General features: G+C 38.7%; 1 protein-coding gene across 1 annotated transcript in view; it reads left to right on the plus strand.

Annotated features, from left to right (window-relative positions):
• Window positions 1–655: 655 nt before the first annotated feature.
• LOC150085871 (group 3 secretory phospholipase A2-like) overlaps window positions 656–23,296 on the plus strand; it is a 103,055-nt gene continuing 80,414 nt past the window's right edge. Inside the window, exon 1 of the mRNA XM_090373548.1 lies at window positions 656–1,635. Within this exon, the coding sequence (XP_090229674.1) occupies window positions 794–1,635 (842 nt within the window). The 5' untranslated portion in view covers window positions 656–793. The remainder of the gene's footprint in view (window positions 1,636–23,296) is intronic.

The raw sequence follows: 23,296 nt of genomic DNA on the forward strand, positions 1-23,296 counted from the left end.
TACACACACATACTACAATTTTAAATTATGAGTATACAGAGCTTTGTACGAAGTGGAAAATTTGTTTCAAGTTCTGCTCATTTTTCAGAGCTCATCATCGTTACCAGGACGGCAATATTGACCGCCGCGTGTCATGCCGTGTGAGCAATGATGAGAGTTTATTTCACGAATCGACACTGCAAAAATACAATAATATACTCTATTTTGAACAGAGGAACCTAACTGTGGTAAGCAGTAAAAGAGGCATCCTGTTTTTGTTGCCCCAGCATCGTTGCTCATACAACTCTCTCTCTCTCTCTCTCTCTCTCTCTCTCTCTCTGGCTTTCCCTCCCTCCTCCCTCTCTCTTTCCCTCTCTCCCTCCCCATGTGCTGAAATGTCCAATCACCGCGTTAATCATATTAGAACGTTACAGAATGAACTATGGAGATGACGGCGTGCTGAGATCCCACTCTTGAGATTTCTTCTTTTTACATTGTTTTTCCCTTCATTTTTTTATAACCACGAAAATTGGTACACCTCACTAGCGCCCCCATCGGTATGTTTGGCTGATACTGCCGATGACCTGAACCACCCAACCTCCAGGCCGTAGACGTCGTTCCTTTGGGCTCGCTCGCGTGCGTCACGCTCCATTCGACAGTTCGTGGCTTGGCGGGGTGTCCGAGTGGAAGGTGCGGACCTTTAGCTTATAACGGCAGAAGGGCTTCTATAAGAACTCGGTGCCAGCTGCTGACCGTACCGCAGGCATCTACGGACATCTTATGCGTCCCATGTCACCCTACTAGCGATGTCACGATGAACGCTGCACGTGGACGCGAGCTTGTTCTGGCTGTCTTGTTAGTAGTGTGCACGATTCACGGAAGAAAGCGTCACTGGACGGAGAACGTGCCTAATTTCGTATGCACGCAGCACCTATCCGACGGGGAAGTAGAGAGACGGGTTCACTGGGGACGGGTGACAGCGATCGAAACTGCGGTCGAAATACAGGCACCGGACGGCAGCGACGACGAGATTAACAATATCGAAAGTCGACAGGGTCTCGTGCTCCGACAAGTCACCGATGGTCGACATTTCATTCAACTCATCTATGACTCCGGATGGGAGTTACGGGACTGCGAGTACCTCCGGGATGCTCACACTATAGCTGCATTCCTTCGTAATTTTGCCGAAAGGGGTAGTTGTTCGCATGTGTCCAGACACAAAGCGAACAGTTCTGAACCTCTGGTTCCATGCTGCATGGGCGACGCGGACACGAACTACACCTTTCAACTGTTACCCCGACGGAATGTCGGAAAACTGACGGCCGACCTGGCACTCCTCACCGACTACCGAAACTTGAGAAGTCAGTGTCATGACCTGCACCGTCGCGTTCGAGCAGCCATTCGTCACCAAAGTCACGGCTTCTCGGCTAGCTTTCTGAAACGCATGAAGCGGGACTTGTTCCTTTATCCTGGCACCAACTGGTGTGGGTCCGGCAGCTCCGCTCGAAAATTCAATGAGTTGGGTTACAACGCTGCAGCCGACCGCTGCTGTCGTGATCACGACCACTGTCCACACACTGTTGAGGGATTCATCCATAAGTATAACTTCTTCAACTATAGGTTCCATACCATCAGCCACTGCGACTGTGACGAAAGGTAAGGAAAACTTTTTGTATCATTCTAAACACAACAAATTTTAAGCGTTCTCAAAGCAGTACAGTACACTTAAAACTGTTTATTCCAAATTATTGCATCTCATAGTGTCAGAACAGTATTTTGTAAGCTTTACCGTATATGCGTAATCCATGAAAAAGTGTCCTCTTGCATTCCAGTTTTTTGGAATAGACTGAAACCAGGTGAGAACGGAAGATATTGAAATCTCTCTCGTATCCCTTGTAACACCCGATCGTTTTCTGACTCTAATGCTTCAGAATTTTTTTTTCTTTTTCTTTTTTTTTTTTTTTTGTTAGTTGTTGGCGCATCGGCTTCTGTGGCCATATTGCATCACCCAAGGTTTTTGCATTTTCTACTTTTATCCAAGCCCGAGGCGGGATTCGAACCCGCGACCTTTAAGTTGCCAGGCAGACACTTTACCCACCCGGCTAGCCCGGTCGGCAACTTCAGAAATATGAATAAGAACACAGATGTTGAGTTTTATAGGATTCTTCAAAGTAACCGAAAAGTGAAAGTGCAAATTCTTGTGAAACCATTAAAGCTCATATGTATATCGCTGTCCGAATACAAAATGTTCGAAGCTTCTGAGAAGCAATTTTTAGCAGCTGCAATGAAATATCAGCTTACATATATATGCAGTATTTTACGATTAAAAAAAAAAATGTGTATTACAATCAAAGGAGATAAAATATTATTTGTATTAGGCGAATTATTATTTGTATTAGGCGAATATAAGAATGACTTTTTTTTGCTCAGTCCAGCTGCCAAAACAAATGATCCGTCGGAGCAGCTCGGTCGGCACAAAACATCGCTGGTTTGCCACTCATTTGAAGAGGTTTGGAATCGATTCCCGTTGAAGACTAGAGAAATTTGTAAATTCCTCTTCAGTCGAAGGTGTAACCGATCTCAGTCGGAAGGAACAGAATTTTCCCCCTACGGTTATTCGGCACGAAAAACATGCAAATCAACCCCCGAAAACACTCATATATACAGATATTTCTGCTAAAAAACCCCGAAAACACTCACATACACAGACATTTCTGCACACAAAATACACATATATGGGCATCAGTGACAAGCTCCAGTGTCGTTAAAATAATTTGAATTTTGTCAAAAGAAAGGAGAACCGCATTTGGTGGAAACGTTCCAGTATATCCGGGTGATCTAGTCGGTGAGATCATCCGGATATACCTCACCTCGTGGTGTTGGTCCAAAGTCATGATGGATTCCGAAACAGTGCAATTCCTTTGATTCGGGGATCCCTTCCGATATTATTTTTACGGCCTTTTAAAATATGTGCGCCAGATCTCCCCCCCACCACCAGACTACCTAAATTCGGTACTGCTTATGCCGCGTGTTCAAATCCACATGATACCACAAAATATGGTAGCACAAACTCCTTTGACCCTCTGTGGCCGTCCAAATTATAATTTTTATTCTATTCTTGTATGTTGTTGTTGTTTTGATTTTTTACCAAAGAAACTAATAAATAAATTTTCAGTTTATTTCAGTTACATCAAATAAAGGACAGCCAAAACTTTTTTTCCATCGCCCGGCACCCAGTTCAGAATATGCTTGCGTTTTTCGTGGTAGTGTAGGCTCGAACCCAGAACTCCATTACTTGGGGTCGCGTATATTAACCAATGGACGATGTGGCCCGTCCAAGAACACTTACTGGCTTTCAGAAAATTTAAAGGTCCACAAGTTCATAACAATTCTCTCGTATTTGAATCTCTCGCTGTAGATGAAGGATGAAGGAGCCGTGAAGACGCAGCGTATTATGTCTGTAAATAGCGTGTATCTTACGGTTGATTTAACCGTTTACTGAATAAACAGCCAGAATTTTCGAGAAAAAAGAAAAAAAGAACATGCAGCATCACACGAAACAGAAAACTCCCCTACGGTGTGAAAAAAGTTCATGAGAGTTATTTCTCCTGTCAAGACAGGAATCGAATCCAGTTATTTTCCAGTCAGCGTGGAGAAACAGCAATCGTAACACTCATGCTAGTCTCGAGGGCTTAAATTAAGGTCTTATATATTACACGTATGATGACATTACCATTTAAACCAGAGGTTCCCAATCCTTTGTCACTCAAGTCATCTTGTCACTTGAAGTTAAACGTTTAGGGTACACCTAACCACTGAACTCAATTGAGTTTTCCCTTATCTCGCAGAGCACCAATATGCCGAGGCACATCAATTGGGAACTACTGATCTAAACTACGCAATATGTAATACTACCAATAGTACTCCATCTTCAAATATTTCGGCATGTGAAATCATATTTCGATGATTTAAAAATCTTCACCACCTCCAAACTTGAAGATATGGCAAAATAAGCATGAGGGAAATCATTTAATAACAACTATAGTCACTTATCTTCATTCCCTTAACTCTACCTCAATATGAATAAATCTGCTCAAATCACTTACTCCTTTCACAATAGTCCTATTCAACTTATGAACATTCAGTAAACCCAGTCTCAATGACGGATTTCAACAGTGGTTTTGACACTGTACTTGACAAGAACCTCTCCTTTAACAACCACTATATGCTTCTTTTTTTTTTTTCTCTCTCAGAAACAAAAAACGCTAGACGGGTTATTAAGCAAGAAACCGCCTAGATCTAGAGTACATCAATTAACAAAAAGCATGTTCCGAGATGTATTATACCATCCCTACAAATAGCTGAAATTTGATCTGGAGCACGACATACAACATTAAAAAAATAAATAAATAATAATAAATACATAAATTCTTAGCCTGAGCTTTGACCCTACAAAATTCTTGTACCTTTAAAGTTGGGATATCCGTTTACTATCTGACGGTCCTAGATTTTTGAAAATCTTAAAATTAAACTTTTACCTCCAGATAACGAGCAGTACTACACTATTTTCCAAACTTATCACAACAAAAATCAACTCCTCTGACCTTATAGTATAAAGAGAAAACTTATTTAAACTTATAGCAGTGATCAATGTAACGCAAGCCATAGATAGATAATTTCAGACGCAAACATCTGTATACATCCAGGTTTAACAGGCTAAGCCAAATAGATTATTTCCCAACAATGCATTACAATTGATCTACACGAAAACAGGCTTCAGCAATACAGAAAGCCCAGATGGTAGAAATTGAAATCAGGTTCCGCCCACAGCAATACGTTAATAATAGCCCAGTCTACAAAATGCTTTACACAAGTTTCATTCTCGTATAAAGTGGCTCAACCTTCAATACGGCATACTCCCGAGTTCCAGAATTTCCCCTGATCAGTGTTCGAAGAGATTCATTGAGGCAGACTACAGCGTTTGTTTTCGCCTTGTTACAGGTACACACAAGCGGTGTTGGGGGGGGGGGGGAGTTAGGAGGAAAGTCCCCACAACATTTTGTTTTATATTACGTAATTGTACCGTCATGTATCGACGCTTGTAAAGGCTACTAATGTGAATGTACGATCCCCACTCCTCCATAAGCAAAATTTCAGGGTGCGTCACTGCCACTTACCAAAAGAAGCTCCGACCAGTTCAAAGTCGTCCACTTAAATGCAGACTACTCTATACAAGGTGATGCTCCAGTTCTTTTTACGAACGTGTTCTGATGCTCTTCCCCTAACGTGTAAAACTTTCCATTAAATTGCTGGAGGCGAAAAAATATCCTTTCTCTCGCTAGCAATAAGAACGTGATGGGTTTGCCTGTATTATTGGCACTAAATGAGTAATTGTTTATTTATATAAATACGAGAAAATAAGTTTTTTTCTTTTTTTTTTCAATGAAAGATAAGGTAAAAAATTAATGTATAAATAAATTTTATGTTTCTATTAACACGACGGTCAGAAAAATCAGAGGAGAGTTTAAAAGAGAGAGAAAAGTTTGGAGAAGACAGAAGTAAAAAAAAACCAGAAAATGTAATTCAAAACTTACGCAAGGAAAATACATCACAGTAAAAATTTAGTGATGATAAAATATGGAACAATGATTTTAGCTTTCCCTCCCTCCACCACCTCAAATTAGCTTCTAAAAAAAAAAAAAAAAACTATATATACTTGGATCACTTGTGGAACAAGTATTTCCAGGGACAACGCCCTATTCAACCACTTGAAACACTGCTACATATATTGCCAGAAATAACCTCAAAGAAATGCGTTCACTGAGGTTAGAAATGTTCTTTTTAAGGTTTCTAAAATGAATACAGATTGTTTTCAAAAGGATGCACTCGTGTATCACAAGAAACATGGAAATTTCAAGATCTGAAATCTCTGAGGTCACAACTCATAACATGATCTACAAACACCGAGGTAATCTCAGCCGCTGCAACATGAGAAGTAAGGAATGTTGAAACCATCTTGCCGGAAGTAATCTTCTTGGAACTCTCTGTTATCTGGTTAAATAAAAAATGAAAAATCTGGAAATAAACTTCAGAATTCAGAGAAAAAAAGCTGAAGGTAGCCTTCAGAATCTAGTTTTTAAAGAAACTTAATCCGATTATTCGTGACCTGGATAGTTCACACCATACGTTCAAGAGAATGTCGAGGATTTCGTCTCATAGATCGCATGAAAATTCTTGCTGCTCGGAATCCTCGTATTTTGGCTGTTAAATGTAACCTCAGGTTTGAACTACGTTTCACTGGTGTAAAGGATGCAAACTCTAATACAATAAAATATCCAGCAACAACAATCATCCGAATCTATATAAAACGCTTAGGTATGCTGCCCAAATTTTCCAACTGCTAATTGTTGCCAGCACCCGTTCACCTCTCATGACCACCACCGGGCATTCTTTATTAATTTTTGTGCTAACATTTTTCGACTGAAGAAAGGCAAGCTATACCAGAAAGCTATCGATGTATGTTCATTTTAACTATTTATTTTATCTGTCTTCAATTTTAATAAGAAGTGTAAAGTGGCTGAACAGTGTGTAAGAACTTTGAGAAAATGTAGAAGAAATGCTAGTGAAACATTAGAGGAGAGAGATCTAATAGACTAAGAGACCGAAACGAGACTCTGCGACTACGAAGACGGAAGAAAATATTGAAGAAAGAGAAGCAAGATTGGAAATGAGTAGCCGGGCAAAACGCAATCAAACAGAAATACCGGATGCGAATAATCAACAAGCTGTAATTAATGTGGAGGAGCATGACATAGGAAATATGTGTTACAACTGTGAGTATTGCAATGCAAGATATTGGAAACATGAGTTAAACACATCGAATAAATACACTAAATGCTGTCATTATGGAAAGGTTCACTTGACCCACTGTCTGAGACTCCTGCTCTATTAAGAGCTGCTTACAGGGGATACGCGTGAAGCAAATAACTACAGCGAACATATACGAGAGTACAACTCAGCAATGGCGTTCGCATCAATGGGCGCAGAGATTAAATCACCGCCTGGAAATGGTCCATACTGTTTTAGAATACACAGCCAGATTGGTCTCACCGCTATATCCAAGAGGCAAATAAGCCAGGATATGGACAACTTAATATTTTCGATTCTGCTGAAGCAATAACAACAATAAAACGGCTTGAAAAACAATCAAACTAAGGGTGTATGGCCCGAAGTAATGCAACAATTGGACGAGATGCTGCAACAAGTTAACCCATTTGCTGAGTCATATAAACAAATGCATAAAATAACCCAGGCCAATCCAATGATGAATATGCGCATGGCATTTATAAAGATCCGGCCTTAGATAAGAGACGATACAATGCACCTACATTCAAAACCGAGGTTGCTGCAATATATGTTGGAGAAGACGGGGAACCACCTGCAAATAGAGACATATGCATATATCCCACATGTGAATACTGTAAAATTATAGCATCGCTAAACTAGAATGGTGAAGACTGAAGGATCTAGATTAAACTATTTACGCCATAATCAGAAAGATGGCATATATCTGTAGCCTAGTGGTTAGGCGCGCGGGTGCATAAGTACTTGTGCATAAGTGCCTTGAGTGACCGGGGTTCAAGCCCGTGACTACTGAATACGGTGCTGTTTCTTGTATTCTGTCTATCTTGTGAACTCCTCTGACCGTTTGGTTGTCCCGGAGTATAAACAGAAAATTTAAAATTTATTTATTATATGTTACGCTGGATACAACTAGTATGAGATAAAACGTTAAACAGCATCAATAAAGGACTAGCGAAGTTTTGAAATATGCGATGGAAACATTAAAAAAAAAAACTGCAATATGTGAAATAAATATTCAAGCAGAGGACCGAGGTAACCGTATTCTGTCAACTCCTGCAATACGTAGAAGATCAGTATTCCGGAATAGCTATATAAGGGTCAGAGCCGCCTCAAAATAGCTGCTAGCAATTGGTGTCCTCTGCAAACTATTGAATTGGACTCCCACAACACCACGGAGAGAAAGATGTTAGCTGATGTTTTTTTGCAAACTGTGAAACACTTTGCTCTTTGGCTAAGTTACTGATTATCAAAATTGCAGAATGGATCACCTTGACTCCATGTCGCAAATCAAAATAATTGAGCGAAATTTTGCAGTAAAATAAAAATTTTACTGCAAAGATATTGAAAGATTTGAAATATTAATAAATTCTCAGAAATGTAGAGAAATGAATTAAGTCATAAGCCCTCAGTAGCATACGGGAATTGAAATAATGACATTTTATTTTACTTGTTTATTCTTTTTTTCATCTGTTTCATTTTTATTTTTTAAACGATTTTTTCCCTTGAATTTATGTGGCCCTATAGGCTGCCTCTAATCTATATGGGTAGCACCCCATTGAACTTGACACACCGGTAGACCGGTCGCATATACGGACTAGCTGCCTCGAAAAAGCTAAAATCGTCGTCACCTTGACGGAGAAAGTTTCGTAGATACATATGTAAAGTAGGACAACGTCAGATTGGCTATAATATTCTTCGAGAGCATCTTTTTCTTATATTTATTGGAGGAATGAGTTTTTCAGATTAAAGGAAAAGTTGTTCGCAGATAGCTCTGCGATCAGAATGCAACTGTGGGTCAAGAAGTTGAGTAGCAATTATCAGTAATAGTTGGTTATTGCTGATTTAGCAACAGTCATTGAATCATTGATATAAATGATGGTGGAGATCTCAATGTCGTAGATTAGTATACAGTTAAAATTCAATAAAATATAGCATCATATAAACAATACAAATTAGTTCATTTATTAGACGCCTTCGCACCTGCATAAAGCATCTATTCATTTTACGATAACCGGCCATTCTCATCGAACAGTTTAACTCCCAGTGGATGAATTTCGTGTTATTCTATATTTCGATCTTTTAGAAAGATTTGTCTTTGTCGAGCCTTCCCAAGTTTCATTAAAATCTGAAATATAAAAATCCGGCAATTATTATTTATTTTTTTCCTCCATAAATACTCCCCAGGCTATTCATATACTGTACATTGTACCCGAATCACTTAATGCTACATTTTGTTGTCGTGTGCTCAGTGGAGGAACAAATGGATAATATAACGGATGCGCAGAGGGAAAAAAAAAATGTTCCAGGAATTCTAAGCAATGCCCATGTGCAAGTTGTTGCTTTTTCTAAAGAGCTCATTTTCCTTTTTATCAGTTTACTAAATACAAAAATCATGACTTATCACTATTTGCTTATCATATCAGGAACGTAAAATAGGTATTGTATTTCAATTTTTATTAAAGCCAAGAAAATAAGTAAAGTACAGTATTACAAAAAAATTGACTGAACATGATTGTGAGGTATGCGCAATGCAGTGAAACCATTTACTTTTATATATTATTGGCTAATTAATTAGTTATTAATTGGTAACAAGATAACTAGTTACTTCCTTTTCATTTCTATAAACAGAAAAAGAAAAGATTAAATTTATTTTAAAAAAATAAAAATCAAAACTCACCGAAATGTAATGCACTGCGTACAGTATCTAGCTTGTTTATTTAATCTTAGCATGCTTTTGAGGAAAAGAAACCCCCACTATTTAATAAAATAATATTATATAAATAAATGTTGTTATTTGGATTTTAGGAGCATTAGCAACTAAGGCCATATTGCTCCGGGGATATGCGGTGGTTATTCCCTGACTTTTCCGCATCCTCCGTATTTGGTGGTCACGGGCTCGAACCCAGATCTAAATCAAGAAGCAAGTACTGCTGCTCTTGCCCACCTGGCTACGGAGGTGCCGTATATAAATAAATACGTATAAATAATTTTATATTCGATAATAAACATTATCGAATAAAATAGGAATTAATAATACTACCAGTACTACCTTGAGGAGGTTGTCACAGACATTCTCTCAGATATGCCAGACAAGCTGTATTTGCTACCTGGGAGTCTAAAACGCTGAACGCTGAACTGATGGAACTGATATTCGGGTGACACTCAAGTCAAGTGGACCCAATTTCGGCGAAGTCCGAACGGTCTGTGACAGCCAAATCCTCTGCTTGCACCTTCACAATGGTGGAACTGTTAGTAATCCTGGGTATAACCCCCATGCATAAGCACACTGTGGGTGACCACCCAGGTGTGAACCAACATAAGCAGGGGTCGAGGTGTGGCGCCCACACCACATGGAGGAATGCCGCCCCTCTGTGTTACCAGGCAATACTAGGTGGTAGATGACTCTCATCAACCAGTGCAATACCACCGCTTTGCTTATTGGAGACTTGAAGTGGTGGAACCCATGTTTAGTCTCCAGAGCTAAGTTCCGGTCAACCATTCCCTATCTCTTCCATCATGCAGTATGACTGATGACTTTTGAGGTTATGATGGACATCATGGCGAAATCCAATCTTCCTTACATTTCGAGGGTACAGCTCTAAAACGGTATTCGCAGGCCGGCCGCTAGTTAGTACACCGGACCGAACCTATTGGTAACTCTTTAGGAGGCTTCCGGATCAGCTAGTGTATATAATCTTGCTACCTGTACCCTGCCAAATAGTGACTGGAGGGAGTCCGAGTAGTGTGTATGAGGGGGAATTGTCGAGACTACGTTATGTCGAGGATCTGGGTATATTCTTACCATGTGTACGCCATATCCAAAAATTTCATTACTTCATACAGTATGTCCCCCCCCCCCCACACACACTTTTTCTTACTACATGTACCTTCGTCTTTTATCTGATGGAATATTTAAAAGTAGTTGCGGTACGATAAATGTTATTTTAAAATGTTCCATTGGATGTATTTTGGTTTGAAAAGATTCAGGCTGACAGATACTCGACATTTGACCACAGCTATGCAGTTCTATCTCACTTTTATCAAACTGCTGCAGAGTTTTATAGCTTTCTTTCTAGTGAGTTTTCGTAACTGAGAATGCCTTACTTCAGTTTCTGAAATTGTGTTCCGCGGAATCCTAGGGTTGCACGAAGGTCTAAAAGGTTCTGTAGCTAACAATTACAGTAACAACAAGAAAACTGAAACTGCATTTTCCACGAATATGTAATTGTGACACTTTTACATATGAAGTATAAAAAAAGTTCCAATGTACCCGACCATCGCAGAATCAATCATTTCTTTTAAAACGATCTTGCTTATTCCTCGACACGCCGTTTTGTGAATAATTCATTAATATACAGGGTGACCATAAAATAACTTCCCGTGATGAATTTAAATTTTATATTGTATTACCTCAAGGGAAGGGAAGAGAATACAGAACATTGCAAAATCTGTCTGAGGCAAAGTATCCATAGCCATGAATCAAACGTTCCATATGCTCACCTTCATTTTCAATTATTAAGGATAGTAGCGAAATAAAATTACTCACAGAATTATTCAGGTGTTCTGGATCAATATTGATAACCGCCTTCTAACAGCACATTTCAATTCTAATAAATTCGAAGTGTAGGTTTGTAATCACTGTCTTTCCAGAAGTTCCATTACCAAAAGTTACAGGGATTTAAATCGGTGCTTTGGGGAAGTCATTTAATATCAAAACTCTAGTTAACGAGATTACAGAATGTAACACTTCGGCGAAATGAGGCGCTCCATCTTCCTTGAATACGTAGTTCACCGCCACGTAGGTCAGAAGGTTAAATTTTTTATAGGAAACAATCTTTAATCATAATTAGTAGTCACTTAGGGTTGGCTGTACATTTGTGTACGGCAGTATTAAGGCCGCGCTCTCGCAGTTTGCACAGTGGTTATGATTTCTACACTGTATGGAAATGGCCTGGGTTCGAATACCGTCTTAACGGGAGAGTAACGGCTTTTTTTTTCCCCCTCGCAATGCAGCCGAGTTAGTCGATCCGGGGAGAGGGTTGCATGGTCTTATCTCCCACAATCTCGAGTTTTTCGTCTAGCTACAATACATATAGACAAAATATACCGACGCCTGAAACCTACAGTTGATTTTGCGCTTTGCGCTCACACACAAACAAACAGGGATGTGTTTCTGTTGCCGGACAGACAATTTGCCTGCAGATAACTGTAATAGTCGGCGGTTGTCTACAGGCAAATAAATAAATATTATATACAGGATGATACAAAAGTCCTGTCATTGAAAACAGGTAGGTGGGTTTTATGTCTGTAGAAGTGCTATTTTATTTTCACAGAAACAGTTTAATTGGATTACATTTCAAGGAGTTCCATTTCTAAAAGTTCAAGGGATTTAAATCGATGCTTTGCAGGACATTTAATATCAAAACTCCAGCTAATGAGATTATTACCGAATGTTACACTTCAACGAAAGTGTAACAACCAATAAATCATTTTAAATATTCTACTTTAAAAAAGAAACAAATACACTTTCTGTTTATATTCCGGAATAGTTATATAAGGGTCAGAGAAGTTCAAAAGATAGATAAAACACAAAAACATTATGCATTTTGTAGTAAACTCGGGTTCGAACATGATAAGTGAGTAATTGTGTACTATAGGGGAGAGAAATTCTTTAGGCGGTCATTCGTTGGTTCACCCGCATAATTCGTGGCGCCAACTGCTTACGTAACCAGCGCATTTCTTAGACCAACAATTTGTTGATGAGAAGGGAGTGGAATTATATCGTGAATGCATCACGGAATGGCTAGTAAATGACCTTGACCCGTCTAAAGAAATTCTCCTTACTATAGTACTAATTACTCGATTCCGGTCACCGTCTATATGTACCTGAAATGCCATTGATGATTTTATTCTAAACACGATAAAGAGAGATAAAAACAATATACTCCCATATCGCTCGCTCTTTGTTCTCTCCCTCTCTTTCCCCATGCACACACACATAAAAAAACTTCCTTTCAAATTCTATTCGTAACAAGATGTATTGGGTACACCCATGTATATACAAGCTGTTCGGAAGACAATCGCGTTATAACTTAGTTATTAAAAAAAAAAAAAAAACATGCCGAAAAAGCATAATAGCTTTACTCAATCACATAATCTAATTAAGGAATTTACTTCCAAGACTTCTTGAGCAATTATTACCATTATACTTAATAAAGAACTGATATTTTCCATCGACTATTAACTTATACTCGATGAAAATAATTGCTCAGAGTAGTTCACTTGCTCGATCAAATCATCAATATATAAAAAATAACTCTCGATGAAATAAAAAAACAAGGATACGAAAAATGCTAATTAAGTGCAGCGATCATCATAACTAGAAAAAGAATAGTCTCCCGACTGAAAATAGAAAATGGATCATCGATATCAACACTAGAGAAAAAAGAATCTTATTATCGTAATAAAATATCTACTTTTCATTAATATTAACAAATAAACTAAATGCTACCATCATAGGCATAACAAAAATCTCGGTATGGGGAGAAGAGATTTTGAAAATTTACCTTCTTTCATTGTAAAAACTGATAGATAATATCAATTTTCACAACGAACATTAAGTATTTAAACATATATGTATTAATAGATAAAGTATTTAAAAAGATTTTAACTGCTTAAGTTTTAAGTGTACAGCGAGGGCAGTGCATTGCGGTTACACATTATTTTTCAGTTATTTAACATTACCTAGTCGAAAATTATGTAGTCATATACAAACTGTGAAGTAGTTAATTACCTGCTTCACATTGTGAACAATGTGAAGTAGCTAATTAACCAATCTTTAAGCATTCAATCATAACTATAAAGTATGTTATTGCTTTTATGGAGCATATTGCTCTGTACAAGAGTGAGTTCACAGGCATTTTCATGTTCTGCGGTTGAAAAATCTTGGAATAACTCACGGGGAGGCCTACTCCCTTCATCAACTACGAGTAACTACGGCTTTGACTGAACAAGCCCTTAAAGAATTCCTCCAATTTCCAACGGGTCCTCGTGGGTAGCACAGTTGGTGGGACCGTTGTTCTCCCCACACCGGATGGAAAAGATCTGAGTTCGAGTCTCGTCGATAACGGGATGAATTTTTAAGTGCCCTTTATACAACGTGGCTGAGTTAGTCGGTTTAAGGCGAGGGTAGCATGGTTCTTTTTCTCCCGGAAACTCGGATTTTTCGTCCAGCAAACAGGAAATCGACCACAGAACATACGCAATTTACAGAGTGTATATATACGGAGCAACATGGCCTTAGTCGCTGATGCGCCTAAAACCATACTACAACAACAATCTCCAACGGCATTCGGACCCAGCCCTCACCATTTCGCCAAATCACTATTCTGTGAAGGAAGACAAAAAGTCTTCCGTGCTTACCTTTTTTTTTATTTATGTGCAAGTAACCATTAGCAAATCTTAGTTTACAAGAAACGTAAAGGGCATAAGTATCTCATATTTCAGTTCTGAAGCACTTAACAATTAGGTTCCTCTGTCATCACACCAAAAATTTATGCCGTACTAGTATATTTCTATTTATATGCAATCTGTCCCATTACCCAGAAGCCGTTTCAGTGATTATTATTCGTTTACCCTGAGGATAAGTTAGGTACTCATCAATGTAATATTTGCTAATGACTGCACACATAGCGACAAAATATAATAACGAATATAAGCATAAGAAGGCTATTGCATCAACTGGCTTTGATAAGAACTGAAATTCTTTTCGCTTTCACTCGTTTATTGGTATTCTCCTGTAGTACACACAGTATTCTCCTGTAGTGCGATCAATACATCAGTAAATGCCTGAAATATTACGCTTATTTTGCATGTTACATAATAAATCGTGTTTCATCATCTTGCTTTACGTAAAGAATTATGGTAATTCGATTTAAGATATCGTTTATCCATAATGAAACGCCTGTCCCGTAACGTTTGTGGGGCTTTCCCTCCTTAGGTTACGTAATTTGTGAATGGCCCCAACAAATTCTTTATAATGAATGGCTAATAATACGCAATTTCACTTAAAAAAAAAAAATTTTGTTTATACTCCGGCACGACCACCAGGTCAGTTGAGTTTACAATAAATCATCAGTACAAACATTACTTGTATTTAGTAGTCACGGGCTTGAACCGCGGTCCACTCAAAAAACGCGTGCTATTGCACTCTCGGTCATGACCACTCGGCTACGTCAGACATAACGTTGAGATTTAACACCATCCTAACGTGATTCGGCATTACTGATACCTCAATGCATAGAAGATAGTGGCCGATCTTTAGTTTGATTGATTGATTTAAGAATTCATGTCGCAAGAGCTACTGCGGCTAAATGCGCCTGGACTTAGTTTAAGGAAAGTTAAATGCAACTGACATACAGGTAGTTTTAATGGATAAAATGGCTGAGGGACAGACATACTGTTATGTACTTATTTTATAAGTACTGAATTGTTAAAATCTTCCCTAATATAAGATATTATTACACGTGGACAAACACATTCCTTAATGTTTTATCCAGATGAATAGATTACATCAAGAGATGAATGAAAAAAATTACTATCAAAATAACATGCGGAATGATCTTATGTACAGTAGAGCAACCTGGAAAAACTTGTTTAGTTGGAGCAATATGTTAATTGTACATACGAGGTGGGGCAATAAAGTTTCCGGAGTGGTGACAAAAAAAGCACACAGAGTGAAGGATCTCAAAAATATTTTATTTTTATTCAAAGTAATCACCACCTGACTGAAGGTACTTATTACACCGTTTCAAGTTTCTACAAGTTTCTAAAAAGAGTTAGCGAAGGCGTCCAAAGAGATGATGTTCAGTTCGGCAGTTACGTTTTTCTTTATGTCCTCAATAACCTGAAATCTCTTTCCTTTAAGGACAATTTTCACCTTGGGAAAGATGAAGAAGTCCGCCGCTGCTAGATCAGTAGAGTAGGGTGGACGGTTGATCTATACAATGCCATGTTTCGTCAGAAATGTCTTCACAACAAGTGGGCGGGAGCATTGTTGTACAACAAACACCAGCTGCCTTTCTCTCGAAATTGCTGCCTCATCCGGAAAAGGAACTTCAGTAGTCTTTGAAGCGCTTGTCCATAAAATGTAGTACTGACTCTCTCCCCTTCAGTACAAATTCCTTGTGAATCACATCCTGTTTGTTGAAAAATACGATTAGCATCGTTTTGAACCTGGACTTCTGTAAACGGAATCCTTTGGGCCTTGGTGATGATTTTGAAGTCCACTGCATGCTCTGACGCTTCGTCTCCGGGTCGTGCTGAAACACCCAACACTCATCTCAGGTGACAGTCTAGGAAATTAGGATTATCTTGACAAGTCTGGATGAAGTCTTCGCATGATGACACTCTTCCTTGCTTTTGTTCATCCGTGAGGCTGTGCACAAATTTTGCATAGATCTTCCTTTTCCCTAAATATTCATGCAAAATTTGATGACTCGTCTCCTTATTTATATCCAACTCATCAGCTATCATTCTGAGGGTTAAACGACGATCTCTTGCCACATTTCCGAAACTTTTGCAACTCTGTTCTCATTTCGAGAAGTTGACGGACGCCCACTTTTTGGGTCATCGCGAACGTTCTCACGTCCGTCTTTGAATCGCTTACGCCATTGAAACACACTGGTACGATTTAGCAATTCATTACCATAAACAGTTTTTCATATCTTTCTATTGCATATTTTCCCAGTTTAAAGCAAAATTTGAAAACCATTCGTTGCTCCATTGCAAAAGTGTGAAAGAGAACGTTAGCGCTACTAACGAAACTGGTTGTTACTTGCAACTTGTCAGCCTACTGGAAAATCTCAGAACCATCATCTGTTAGAGGAAGTTTGAACTACAACATACAACTTCCTTTTATTTTCGAACTAATCGAACATGTCACCACCAGTCCGGGAACTTTACTGCCATACCTCTTTATACCTCTCTCGGGAACTTTATATGCTCTGTCCTTTGCATAGATTGGAAACTTACGTAATGCACTCATTTTGTTACTTATTTTCCACATACGAGTATTAGCATTTTTGATATGGTACAAGGAAGCCCTAGGCTTTTGCTGCATCAGAAAAATAATTTAAATAATTCAATTTAATTTAATTTAATTTAATAAATCAATCAGGAAGGAACTGTTCCCCTGGCATTCGCCACAACCAGGAACGGTCATCAGACTGGTAGAGGGCGAACCTCGACTCGTCTGTCCATAGGACTGTTTTCCACCGCTCTACAGTCCAGGAATCGCGCTCCTTACACCATGTTAATCGGCGTCTAGCATTTGTTGAGATGATCAATGGCTTATGAACAGCTGCACGACCATTGTAACCCATATCATAGAGTGTCCTTCGTATTGTACTAGTGCTGACATTAGTCTCAATACTCTCACAGAGGGTTCGTACGACTTGAGACAATGGAAAATTACGATTTGGCGCACAGTTCGCAAAATTTTCTTATCCCGTTCTGTTATTTTTCGGGGTTTACCAGGCCGTTTTTTGACAGATTCAGTCCCATTCCTCTTCCATTTGCATATGACGTCACTAACCGTTGACCTAAGGATTCCCAGAGTGACTGCAATGTCTCGTACAGAACGCTTGCTTATGTGGCATCCTACAACGATTCCACGTTGGAAGTCTGTTAATTCTGTTGAACCTGTCATCTTGAATGCTCACTTTTGCAATTGTCTGTTCGAAGCCCAGTGTGCATATTTATAGCAGGTTCTGTGAGGTGTTGCATGCATAGGACCTGTTTCCCCATCCAAAGAGGGGTGTCGGGATATTAATGTAGGGCAGTCTATATAAATGTCTAATCTAAGAATAGTGCATTAAAACCACGCTTCACTATGATATGTATAGCGTTTCAAAAGTGATGGTCAATAATTTAAAGGTGAACTGTACAGACTACAATATACTAAAAAAGCCTAGTAAACATGGGTCCTTAAGTGAATCGTTTTCGAGATATTGTACATTTCTAGTTGGGATCCACCACTGACAATGTGAACTGTACAGAGTTGGGATCTACCACTGACTTGTTTGTTTAGGTTAGGTTATGCTCATTCTCTCCCTTTCTTCTCTCTCAATGCTTGAGACGTAGCAGGCATCCTAGTACTTGGCAAAGGATAGTCAACATGGAAAGAAGTTACAGCAACGAAGAGTATGCGGACATGCACTTCATGTATGGTAAAGCCAACGGCAGTGCATTCGAGACTACACGTTTGTACCAAGAAGCATTTCTCCGCCGAAGGCAGCCGAACAGGCGCACATTCATCACGGTACATCAACGCCTTAGAGAACATGGGCGCTTCGCACATGGGGCAGGTAGGCTCAGAAGCATAACACCTGATGTTGAGGAAAGGGTCTTAGAAAGAACATCCTGTAACATGTAACATCTGCAAAAACCTGTGGTGTTGAAACCAAAAATTAAAAATGTATTATCTTATGTTTAATAAAACCACCCTTAGCAAAGGATCCACAGCTTTTTGCTAAACTAGTGCTCCCATAGTCAATGGCGGATCTTAACAGAAGATGTGCATTATCTCGAAAACGGTTCATTTGCAGCCCGATGTTCGCTGTGACTTTTTTTTTGCTTATTTTAGTTTGTACTTTTCACCTTTAAAGTATTGACCATAATTTTTGAAACACCTATGTATATGTGTGTATATATACATATGTAGACAAAAATGTTATTATCAGTGTATTAGGTACGGGAGCGGAACTTTCAGGTGTAATTACCATGGAAGAATTGAGAGCACCTGTATGCCAGAAAACAAATTACCTGAAATAAAATGCAATTAATTCATTATGGTTGCCAGTTTTTCTACGATTTCTGTAGTATCCGGGATCCACAATCCAGTTTATTTAAGTACATTTTTTTTAATTTTTTTATTTTTAATTTCTTTCTTGTTTGCTAAGACTTTCAGTAATTTCATATATATATATATTAGTCTTCGCTTTCCAGTCTCCCATTATATTATAATGGGAGACTGGAATGCAGTTGTGGGAGATTTCGGGCTAGGAGCAAGAAATTTGAGGGGACAACGACTAATTGATTTCTGTAGTCAAGAAAGATTTGTAGTGGCCAACACTTGGTTTCAGGCACCACTACGACGTAAGTATACGTGGAAAAATTCTGGAGATTCTCGTAGATATCAGTTAGACTACATTCTGGTGAAACAAAGATACCGCAATCAGGTAAAAAAGGCCATGTCTTTTCCAGGAGCAGATGTGGACAGTGACCATTCAATGGTGAAAATGATAACAGAACTAAAGATGAAGAAAATTAATGGAAAGAAAATAAATAATAAATGGAACCTAGAAAAACTAAAGAATGAAGCAATAAGAATGCTCTTCCAGAATACTACAAACAGCTATAATGAGGTAAATAAGGACAGTATGATAAACAATATTGACCAGATGTGGAATAACATTAAAGAAACTATAAACAAAGCAGCTCATAAATTTCTGGGAAATGGAAACAAGGCGAAAAGAAAACCATGGATAGCATCCTTCAAATGATGGATCAAAGAAAAATCTTCAAAAATATGAAAACAAACGATGGAAAAAATAATTACCGTGCTCTCAAAAATGAAATTAATAGAGAATGCAGAAAAGCAAAAGATAAACGGTGGACAGAACAATGCCAAGAAATCGAAACCTTACTGCAGTATGGACAAACAGATAGGGCCCACAAGAAAATTAAAGAAATAACAAGAAAATGTAATGGAATTCGCTCCAGAGCAATCAGAAATAAAAAAAGATAATGCCATTCTCGATGCAAAAGAACAACAAGAGACATGGAGAAAGTATATAGAGGATCTATACATGGAATCATGTAGTTACACTTGGAAATATGATGAGAAAGGAGAACAACAAAACTTAAAACAAGATCAAATATTAAAAGAAGAATTTGAGCTAGCTTTAAAGTTATTTCCTAACAATAAAGCTCCTGGTATAGATAATATTACAGAGAATTAATAAAGAACAGTGGAGATCAAGTCAAGCAATCACTATTTGGATTGATTTTGAAAGCATACAGTGAAGGAAAATGGCCAGAAGAACATTGTACACCGTCATAATACCAATACCAAAAACATCTGCACCAACCGAATGAAGAGACTACAGAACCATCAGCCTCATATCACATGCATCAAAAATTCTCTTAAAAAATCCTAAAAATACGAATAGAACACTTTTCCCACATCGAACACTCTTTAGTGTTCGATGTAGGATTATAATACACAATGTGGGTTCAGAAAGAACTTATCTACAAAAGAAGCAATAGTAGGAACTTTAAGATTATTATGCGAAAGAATGATAAACAATGTCAGGAATCTGTATGTGTGCTTCATTGACTATACAAAAGCATTTGACATGGTAATTTGGAATGAGCTTTTTCTTCTACTAGAAAACATGGGATGTCCACAAAGATTAATTAGGCTAATATTTGATATGTATAAAAGACAAAAGGCCATCATCGAGTTAAATGGAGAATTGACAGAAACAGCAAAAATAGGGAGAGGAATGAGGCAAGGATGCCTACTTTCCCCAGGTTTATTTAATATATTTGCAGAATTAATAGTGAAAGAAGCATTTGATGGTAAAAAGTTAGGTATAAAGATAGGCGGAAGAACACTTAGCACAATCAGGTTTGCAGATGATCAGGTAATTCTTCCAGGTAGCCCAAGAATGTTATCCAATACGCTAAAACAGTTAACTAAGAAAGTGAAGAAATATGGAATGAAGATTAACACTAATAAAACAAAGATTATGATGATAAGTAAAAAGCCAAAACAATTTCAGATTGAAACTGATGGAGAAAAAATAGAACAGGTAACAAAATTCAAATATCTAAGACAGATTATAACACAAGATTCATCTTGCCACAGTGAAATCGGTTCAAGAATTGCGATGGCAAAACAAGCATTTAGAGGTAAAATCTCTTTACTAAGCCAAATAAATATGTCACTAGATCTAAGAAAAAGAATTATGAAACATACATTTCATCAATTGCTTTGTATTCATCAGAGACATGGATATTAAACAAAACCAACTTGAAAAAACTAGAGGCTTTTGAGATGTGATGCTGGCGGAGAATGGAAAAGACTGGCTGGGCAGAAAAACTGAGTAATAATATGGTTTTACAACGTGTAGGAGAAGAAAGAGAATTGCTAAGAAGAATCAGAAGACAGCGGCTACAATGGATTGGACACACCATGAGGCATAGAGGAATGTTACTGGATGTGCTGGGAGGCAAGATACCGGGAAAAGGAAAACAAGAAAGACCAAGAAACACCATCATAAATACAATTCTGAAGGAAACTGGGCTTCGAAGCTATGCAGAAGTGAAACACATAGCACAAGACCGGGAGAAATAGAGACAGCTCGTCAAAGGGGCAAACCAGTCGATAGACTGATACACCGAAGAAGAAGAAGATATATATAAACTGTAAGGGGAAAAAAAGAAATAATAGCTGAATTTCTGTTTGTCTCATTTTAATGAAATTTAGGATGGCTATTCAAATTTTTCTAAAAGAGCTAAATACAGAATTTCGTGAATATCCGTCCATTGTAAGTCAAATTGTTACATGAGGACGGACGGACATGGTGAAGACAGTACGCACTTGTGAATGCGCCTAAGAAACTGACAACATAATTTTGGTTTGCTTTATTATAAGGAAAAACGTTAGAACCTACAACACAAACAATTCGCAACCGAAAACAAAATCCTTCCGTTCCATATAGTATACACGATGATGCATTACTGAGACATTTCTTGGCCGCTATAGCAACGAGGACAGGCGGGAAACTGGAAATGATAGCATTCACCCATGCTGCAATCAACCAGGTCTCCCCTATACTACGAGCATGCAATGAACCGATCATCACACACCGAACAGATGTCGCTGATTGCACATATCGCAAGCAAATTAGCGTGGCCTGACTCCACCCTGTGATGTAACCTATCGAGCAAAATACACTTTAAGAAAGCAATTTATTTTTCGTTTAGCGAACCAATCAGTCATGCAAGGTCGTGCGTACATGGTGAAGACAGTAGCACTCCATTACATTAAAAGGTCGTAATATTCATTTTATCGCCGTTGTGAGCTGCCACTGAATGGAGTCGCTTACCGTACAGGCTTCTATATTAAAATGATCCTTACATCAGAAATGCTCATGTGTTAAAAATATCTTAAGGGAACCATCTGCTTGAGTGTTTAGGACGAAGAACTTTTTAAAACCTTAAAGCTAGTCAGCCTCAAGTGGATGTAGTCAGATGGCTCAATGTTGGTGGTGTAGCGGTTCACAGACTTTGGAGAAGGTTCCATGAGTCAAAGACTAGTGCCAGATCTGGTGGAAGTAAACCAATAAGAACAACCTTCGAAGACAATAAGCTTCAAATATGACACGAAGACTGGTTGACAACACCCCGACTATGTTCCGACTTCAGGGTCGCCAGAGGAACGTCTAAATCTGCTCTACCACATGATGGATGCGTTTCGCGAGGGTAGACTCTATGAAACACGACCAATGGTGCGTTTTCTTCAGTCTGCGTCATAGAAGAGAAGGCCTCAATTAGTGTATAATACACAGCGTGTTATACAAGCCCAACAATGGCAGTGTATGCAGATAAGTCCAACTTTGCTGCACAGAGTGATTCGAGAAATACACTCATTGGAGGAGGGCTAGGAGATGAACATTATTACTTTGGGCTTGTCATGTTCCTGTTGCGACTGTAATGAGGCGGTCCAGTGAGTGTCCCTTCAGCCTTTCCCTCCTCTGGCTTTGCGATACAGCAATGTCCCTCTACTCTCCTTCCCGGCTCCCTGTGCCGATGGACGGGTGCTGGGAGAGTCCTTCCTTGGTGATCGTGCCTCCTAGTAACTAAGCGGACAGATGAACAACACACAACTCATGATACCTGACACAATTAGCACACCATCTGGCTTCTGCAGAGTTCTGCGATATCCGCAGTGATACAAATAGCAGTTTTGTGGGCGATCACTGGCATTGCATACAAGAACACAAATACAATGGCCATATGGCATGGTCAATGCAATCTTCTGAACTCATTCCTACAGAACTTGCTTGATATGTTCTTGGGAGACGTATCGCTACCCTCCAACTGTCACCACAATCTCTCAAAGAATTAGATGTTTTCTTGTAGACTGTCAGGCATCATTAAAGACTAGAGTGTTGATTTCGCCTTATGAATACTATATACGTCGATGTAAGATTTGTGCTACAGCGGGAGGGGGGGAAAGGTGTGTGTGACCGTACTCCCATATTTACCAGCAATTAATATTTTATTCATGTCCTCATTCTTCACAGTATGCAGCCCACAATGATTTGCGCATGTGTATTCATTATCATTTACCATTAGTTTTTATTAATGTAATTAATTCTCA

The sequence above is a fragment of the Mastigoproctus giganteus genome, chromosome 5 (assembly GCF_048544385.1).
Source record: "Mastigoproctus giganteus isolate SK-2022 chromosome 5, ASM4854438v1, whole genome shotgun sequence".
Taxonomy (NCBI): domain Eukaryota; kingdom Metazoa; phylum Arthropoda; class Arachnida; order Uropygi; family Thelyphonidae; genus Mastigoproctus; species Mastigoproctus giganteus.